The 7,838-nt window shown below is 38.5% G+C and overlaps 1 protein-coding gene across 1 annotated transcript in view; it reads left to right on the top strand.

Moving 5' to 3' along the window:
* The first annotated feature begins 848 nt into the window (after nucleotides 1–848).
* The window catches only part of LOC132183715 (protein REDUCED CHLOROPLAST COVERAGE 2), a 13,181-nt gene continuing 6,191 nt past the window's right edge, over nucleotides 849–7,838 (top strand). Inside the window, exons 1-17 of the mRNA XM_059597113.1 lie at nucleotides 849–1,096; nucleotides 1,268–1,329; nucleotides 2,170–2,262; nucleotides 2,485–2,557; nucleotides 2,729–3,088; nucleotides 3,600–3,664; nucleotides 3,765–3,896; nucleotides 4,067–4,108; nucleotides 4,185–4,691; nucleotides 4,769–4,926; nucleotides 5,144–5,666; nucleotides 5,866–5,928; nucleotides 6,014–6,115; nucleotides 6,823–7,143; nucleotides 7,234–7,326; nucleotides 7,422–7,523; nucleotides 7,636–7,740. Coding sequence (XP_059453096.1) covers nucleotides 1,027–1,096; nucleotides 1,268–1,329; nucleotides 2,170–2,262; nucleotides 2,485–2,557; nucleotides 2,729–3,088; nucleotides 3,600–3,664; nucleotides 3,765–3,896; nucleotides 4,067–4,108; nucleotides 4,185–4,691; nucleotides 4,769–4,926; nucleotides 5,144–5,666; nucleotides 5,866–5,928; nucleotides 6,014–6,115; nucleotides 6,823–7,143; nucleotides 7,234–7,326; nucleotides 7,422–7,523; nucleotides 7,636–7,740 — 2,871 coding nt within the window. The 5' untranslated portion in view covers nucleotides 849–1,026. The remainder of the gene's footprint in view (nucleotides 1,097–1,267; nucleotides 1,330–2,169; nucleotides 2,263–2,484; nucleotides 2,558–2,728; nucleotides 3,089–3,599; nucleotides 3,665–3,764; nucleotides 3,897–4,066; nucleotides 4,109–4,184; nucleotides 4,692–4,768; nucleotides 4,927–5,143; nucleotides 5,667–5,865; nucleotides 5,929–6,013; nucleotides 6,116–6,822; nucleotides 7,144–7,233; nucleotides 7,327–7,421; nucleotides 7,524–7,635; nucleotides 7,741–7,838) is intronic.

Below are 7,838 nucleotides of genomic sequence, written 5' to 3'. Positions count from 1 at the left end.
GTATAAACGTTAGATCAATATAACTAATTGCTCTGCTTCTCGCATGTTCAATTGACACATGATAATTTTTTATAGACTAGATTGAAAAAAAATTCTTCAAACCCAATTTACAAGAAAATTATGTCCGAACTAGGGATAGCAATTTGTATTTATGTGTCAAGTTCAAATCCTATCAAAACATTAGTATAAACTATAAAACTATATATGTCGGTCATAAATCGACTCATTTAATCAAACGGGTTATACCTCTAAATGGTAATCCGTTAATTTCTTATTTGATACGTGGCAAATTCGGGAACAAGCAACCACACTTGACAGTCTTGGATGAAAAATTACCAACTGGAGACACGTGGCAGGCGTCTATAGGTCCCACTACAAATCAGAAGCGGCCCGGTCCAACGTAGCAAGGAGATGAGATAACCCTCTGATCAGCTGCTTCTACTTTCCAATGACAAACCTACATATCCAGAGAAAAGATTTGAGAGAGAGGTGATGAGGTGTTAAGGTGAGAGCGGAGAAAAATGAGAGGCCCCAAATCGCCAGCCTTTTACATGCTCTCTCTCTCTGCGTTTGCTTAAGGGGAGGAAGCCTTAGCCTACCTTATCCTATCCACCACACAACACCTCTCTCTCTCTCTCTCTCTCTCTCTCTCTCTTATATCCTCCTCAACTCTTTAATATCCTCAACAACACCACACTATTATCTCTTCGATTCAATTCCCTCCCTTTTTTTTTTTTTGTTTTCCAAATCTCTGCTCCAATCCTCCATTGATTCCATTATAGTGACATTCCTATACCCTCTTTGATATATAGTGTTGTGGAGTTCTTGTTGAGGTTGAGCTCTAGCTCCACTCTGTCTCATGGTTTCGTTAGTTTAAAGAAAGGAAAAAGTTCTGACTTTTTGGATGGAGAGATTATTATAAAGAGTGCACTGTGCATGCAGAGGAACTTGTTTATTCTGCAAATTCACTCTTAAACCAATTGAGGCAGACAAGTTTTAATACTAATCCAACAGTTTTGATTTGCAATGGCTCCCAAAACAGGCAAGACGAAGCCCCATAAAGCCAAGGGAGAGAAGAAGAAGAAGGAAGAGAAAGGTCTCCCTGTCTCTCTCTGTCTCTATATATATACTTTTCAGTCTTTTTGGGAAAAGATAAGATAAGTTGAGCTCAAATTGAGCCAAAACTGTTGCAGTTTCTGGGCTCTTCTTCAATTTGGCTGCTCTTCTACCTTACCGTTTCTAATCAAACTTTCATAATTGTCTGCAGTTTTGCCCAATGTAATTGAGATTACAGTTGAAACACCAGAAGACTCCCAAGTGACCCTCAAGGTTTGTATATATAATGCTAATGTATTGAATCCTTTCTGTCTATTTGTTGCTCTATGTGCATTACACTCCTTAATATCAGCTAAGGTGCAAGATAAGGTTCTGCAGCTTTTAAGGTTCACACAGGTGTTATTTTTTGCCTTCACAGTTTAATAAAATGGGCCACAAATTCTTGACTTTTTTAAAAGTCTTCACTCTTTCCTATCTCCGGCTTCAAACTCTCTTTTTCGACATGTCCGTATAAAAAGGGGTAAAGAGATTTGAACTAGCTAATAATTTTTGCTTCATGAAGCATGATTCTCAATTAATTGATCTCTCTTAGAACCACTAACAAAAAAAAAAAAAAAAAAAAACATAATTTAGTGACATAGTTATTTGGGACGTTTTTGGCCAAAAAAGTATCCTAATTGATTTTGCAACGCTTGATTAGGAGCATTCGGGACACGCCAATTTTTATGGTGTGTCAAGGCGCTGGATACCAAGCGCCTTTAATTTGGGGCGTTGGATACCAAGCGCCCTTAATTCGGGGCGCCTAGTTAGCAAGCGCCCCTAATTAATTAAATTGGGGCGTGTTCTATTGGAATGCCCATTTTTAAGGGGAGGTTTTTCTCTGCAGGTGTTGCTAATTTTATTTCGGATCATTTACACATTAAAACATCCATATGAGAGGCGTTTTATATTCCAAGCATTAGTAAACCATTTTTTTTTTTTTTTTTTTTTTTTTTTTTTTTGTAGTGAACCCCAATTCCAAACTCTTATGTGTTTTTCTCTCTTTCTATTTTTAGAATTATATCTCATTTTATTTTATTTCTTTTTGTGTATTTAAATTTGAGGGGCATGTAGGGAATCTCCACTGACAGGATTTTAGATGTGAGAAAGCTGTTGGGAGTCCATGTCGAGACGTGTCATTTGACCAACTTCTCCTTATCACATGAGGTACTCTTTATTTCCCTTCTTTGTACTTGCTAGCATGAATTGGTGGACCCCAATTTATTTATTTATTTTTATAAGGTCCACATATGCAATTTTTTTGATCGAAATATGATTGCTAAATTAATTATTTTTCATAAATTTAGATTTATAAGATAAATTCTTTTTAGATATAACGAAAATAATGTCAAAAAACGGTTAACTTCATCTCATTTTGCTATTGAGCAGGTCAAAGGACCGCGGCTGAAAGATTCGGTGGACATCCTCTCTCTCAAACCCTGCCACCTCTCCATCGTGGAAGGTGATCAACGGTCCATATTTCTTGGAATAAAGATAATCTATTTTATAATAAATATTTTATTTTATTGAATTTAATAGTATATATGATAAAATAATAATTTATAAATTATTTATAAACAATAATTTACATTTAAATTTTTTTTGTGGGCCCTTTTTTGTGTTTTTTATGCAGAGGAGTATACAGAAGATCTTGCAATCGCTCACATCAGGCGACTCCTCGACATTGTGGCCTGCACCAACTCGTTTGGGCCGTCGTCCTCGTCGCCCAAGGCAGCGGGCCGAGCGGCCCAGCCTAAAGAGCCCGGCATAGGGGAGGCCGAGCCTTCTCCGAGCCTGACCTCGGATAATGGTGGAGATTCGACCCACAAGAAATCAAGCGGGGCCCAGCGAGTTGGCGGCCCCGTGCTTAACAAGAGCGGGCCTGATGGGACCGAGCGAGCCGATGCCGCGGCCGTGTCGATGTACCCGCCGCCGAGGCTCGGCCAGTTCTACGAATTCTTCTCGTTCTCGCATCTAACGCCGCCGGTGCATTGTGAGTTATCTTCGCTCTCTCGTTTGCATGCACATAAACTGTTTGTGGAAATGCCTCTGTGGACTCTGAGTTTTTTTTTTTTTTTTTTTGAGTTTTGAGTTTTGGCATTTATGTTGTTTTTCTTGTGTGCATGCGTCATGCGTGGTTAGTGAACGATAAGTTCCTAAGCTTCATGCATGTATGATGAACTAAGCGTAGTGCCAGAGGTACTGCAAATTTTATACAAATTTACGTGGCTATATGTGGCGGTATCATTTGGGCTCTCTGCACGTCAAATTTCATACGTGTGCTTGACAACTCTGTGGTCATGTTAGTTTGCGACTCTTTCGTAAAGTACGAGTATTTTCGGGCATTTCTAATGAGGTTCTTTTTCCTGTTGATTTCGTTTACTTGAAAATCTTGATGGGATTTTTTTGGTTTAATGTAAAAACTCGGGAGTGCAAAGCATGATGCCTTTTCACAGTTCAACATGAGGCTTCTTTGCTGATTGTGTTTCGGTTTCGGTTTGCAGACATTCGAAGATCTACTCGTCCCTTCCTTGAAGATAAAACAGAAGATGATTTCTTTCAAATTGATGTGAGACCCCCCACCCCATTGCATTCTTTTAATTTTATAGCTTTGAAGTGAAACTGGTGATACTTTTGATCTGAACTCATTGGCCGTGGTAACTGTGAAGGTTCGAGTTTGCAGCGGGAAGCCGACGACAATTGTTGCTTCCAGAAAGGGGTTCTACCCTACTGGGAAACACCCTCTTCTCAGTCACTCTTTGGTTGGTTTGCTGCAGCAGATAAGCAGGGCTTTTGACGCCGTAAGTTTAAAATGATAATTACCATTTGTTTTGCTGTGTATTCTCTAGTATACTTGCTGTTCTTGTTTATTCTGCCTTTTTGTTTAGTTTTTCTCTGCGTGTATGTCTATAGTATTCATTTTTAATTAAAAGCTAAAGTAGTCATCAAACTGATCATCTTTTGCTTGCAGGCGTACAAAGGCCTTATGAAAGCTTTCACAGAGCATAATAAAGTATGTAAATCTCGTTGTATACTTTCACACATTGATGATAATCAGGGATTTTACATTCACATGTGTTTTGTTTCAGTTTGGCAATCTTCCTTACGGTTTTCGGGCAAATACATGGGTTGTGCCCCCAGTTGTTGCTGATAACACATCTGTTTTCCCGCCACTTCCCATGGAAGATGAAAACTGGGGAGGAAATGGCGGTGGGCAAGGAAGAGATGGAAAATATGACTACAGACAGTGGGCAAAGGAGTTTGCCATTCTGGCAGCCATGCCTTGTAAAACGGCAGAAGAAAGGCAAATTCGAGACCGGAAAGCCTTTCTGCTTCACAGTTTATTCGTCGACGTGTCAGTTTTTAAAGCTGTTGCAGCAATCAAGCATCTTATTGACAGTAATCCTACCATTTCAACCTCGCATGAGGAAAGGGTTGGAGATTTAAATATTAAGGTGACAAGAGATGTACCTGATGCAAGCACGAAGTTGGATTGCAAAAATGATGGGAGTCATGTTCTTGGAATGTCACAGGAAGAGCTTGCTCGGAGAAATTTACTCAAAGGCATAACTGCTGATGAGAGTGCTACTGTTCATGTGAGTAAATAGAATAGATAAATTAAGTTGTCAAAACATGTTATATTTGTTGCTGAGGTCATCTTTTGGTCTTGCAGGATACTTCTACTTTAAGTGTTGTGGTAGTTAGACATTGTGGCTATACGGCTGTTGTGAAAGTTTCAGCTGAAGTGAACTGGGAGGGTAATCCTATCCCCCAGGACATTGACATTGATGACCAGCCTGAAGGAGGTGCCAATGCCTTGAATGTCAACAGGTCAGTCAATCTATCTAGGGCTCGTTATTCATTTGTGTAATTAATGGGACCAAAGTGCAGGATCAATCATCTGCTTTTTTTTTTTTTTGGACACCTCTTACTTTGTCCAGAAATAGACTATGTATTCTATATAGTATATACTCAATGTAAAGAATTCAGCAGCCTTGATGGTATTATGAGTGATTGATGTACTTTTTGTGTATGAATTACCTTGCAGCTTGAGAATGCTATTACACAAGCCATCCACTCCTCAATCGTCTAGTACAGGTCAACGAGTACAGAGTGCAGACATTGAAAGTTTACGTGGTGCTAGGTCTTTGGTTAGGAAAGTATTAGAAGAAAGTTTGCAGAAGTTTCAGGAAGAGCCCACTAAACAGACTAGGTCTATCAGATGGGAGCTCGGAGCATGTTGGGTGCAACATTTGCAAAGCCAAGCTTCAGGGAAAACTGAGTCTAAGAAAGCTGAAGAAACTAAGCCTGAGCCAGCTGTAAAGGGCCTTGGGAAGCAAGGTGGACTGCTAAAGGAGATAAAGAAGAAAACAGATGTCAAAAGCAGCAAAGCTGAACTGGGGAAGGAAGTTTCTATGAATAACAACCTTGACATAAACAAGAGATCAGAAAACATTAGTCAGCAGGAATTGGAGAAGCAAGATAAGGAGAAGGAAATGATGTGGAAAAAGCTACTTCCTGAACCAGCATATTTACGCCTTAAAGAATCAGAGACCGGTCTTCATCATAAGGTTTGCCAGCTGCGTTCACCCGAGAATAATTAGTTAGCCCAATTTGATCTATATGGTTTTGAAACTCATTTCCAAGAATTGAAGATTTCGGTATTGAGCATTCTTCTTGATACATGCTTGTGAAATACAGTTTTTCTTGTTGCTTCATCTCATGTTGCCTTTCTAATTCATATGTTTCCTGGTGCCTTCATATTTGCAGCTGCCTGAGGAGTTGACTGAAATGGCTCACAATTACTATGCTGATACTGCACTTCCAAAGCTGGTTAGTTCTTGAAATATCAAAATGCTCTTCTACCCTGAGGCATTTGACTTCATTTATTTGATGGTTGTGATTTCAAATTTATTAGGTGGCAGATTTTGGGTCCCTTGAACTTTCGCCAGTTGATGGAAGGACATTGACAGATTTTATGCACACCAGGGGTTTGCAAATGTGTTCCCTAGGGCGTGTGGTAATTGCTTTATACTATTAGTTTTATTTTAAATTTCTGTTAATTCTACTTCCACCATTTCATGATGATTGGGTTGCCCTTTTTTTATTTGGGGTAGAAATCATTTTTCTATTTGACTATTATTCATATTCCAACTGCATATTTGCACCTACGCTGATACATGCTACTCCAGTTTGCCATGAAACCTACACAAAAATCAACAACTGTTATTGGATCTAACTAACAAAAACAAACAAAGTAAATGTCAAAGTTAAAACCCCCAGTTTATTGTCATTGTTAAAACACCACTTATCTTAAAAGCTTAGCTAATATGAATGGGTAAATTTTATCATTTAATTAAATACTTTAATAGTTATCAATAATATTACTTTGGACGGGACATGGTTGAAGTCTCAAAGTTCTCAATACCTATAATTTCTTCTTCTTGTGTGAAATTCGTTTTTTAAGGACTTGAGTCACTGAAGTTTCTGCAAATTTAATTTCCTTTATTTAGTGCTCTCTACATGGTAAAATTGGTTCTTCTATGTTGTTTTTCCTCTTATCTTCCTATGTTTACACATATGACACCGTAGAAATTCTGCTCAATCTAGTCACCTTTGTGAATGGCACAACAAGTTCTAATAACTCTCATGCTGAGATGTTTCGGAAGAATTATATATTTAGCCAGACTGAGCTGTTGAAGCTTATTTTTTGCTTTATCAATGTAGGTTGAACTTGCAGATAAGCTTCCTCATGTTCAATCACTCTGTATACATGAGATGGTTGTTCGAGCCTACAAGCACATATTGCAAGCTGTAGTAGCAGCAGTTGATAATGTTGCTGACTTGGCTGCGTCAATAGCATCATGTTTAAATTTATTATTAGGAACACCATCACTTGAAAACCCTGATGTGGATATTACTAAAGATGATAAGTTAAAATGGAAGTGGGTGGAAGCATTCCTTTTGAAGAGGTTTGGTTGGCATTGGAAATGTGAAAGCTCTGAGGATCTGAGAAAGTTTGCCATTCTCCGTGGGCTGTGCCACAAGGTTCGGATTAGATTCCCACATTATTATCCATCTTCCCTCAAAGTGAATGTTTTTTTGTCTCCAGCTTTAAATGGATTCATCTTTTGTCAGGTTGGACTTGAGCTTGTTCCTAGGGACTATGATATGGACAGTGCATTACCTTTTAGGAAGTCAGATATCATTAGCATGGTCCCCGTTTATAAGGTAACATATAATCCATTTTTCACGTTAAAAACTGGGAATTGCAATTCTCTTTAGGATTCTAGCAGTACTTTGACAATGTTGACTCTTTCCCACAGCATGTTGCATGTTCCTCTGCTGATGGGCGTACATTGTTGGAGTCTTCAAAAACTTCCTTGGACAAAGGCAAATTGGAGGATGCTGTTAATTATGGCACGAAGGTATTGAAAAACAACTTCTTAATTTTTTTGTTCTATTTGTCTTTTACTTTTTTGTTCTTTTCTTAAATAAATTTTCAATTAACGGGCTATTATTTCATCTGGAATTTTGAAGGCACTCTCAAAACTTGTGTCTGTCTGTGGTCCTTATCATCGAATGACAGCTGGAGCATATAGTCTTTTGGCTGTAGTTCTCTACCATACAGGGGATTTTAATCAGGTATATGCTTGAAGTAGATGCATATTTCTATGAGTGGATTAATGACTAGTGATATATGCTGGCATATGTTGTGTCTTGTCTGGTTCACTGAAACACTT

This window comes from Corylus avellana, chromosome ca6 (assembly GCF_901000735.1).
Source record: "Corylus avellana chromosome ca6, CavTom2PMs-1.0".
NCBI lineage: Eukaryota > Viridiplantae > Streptophyta > Magnoliopsida > Fagales > Betulaceae > Corylus > Corylus avellana.
This window is presented reverse-complemented; position numbering and strand designations above follow the sequence as displayed.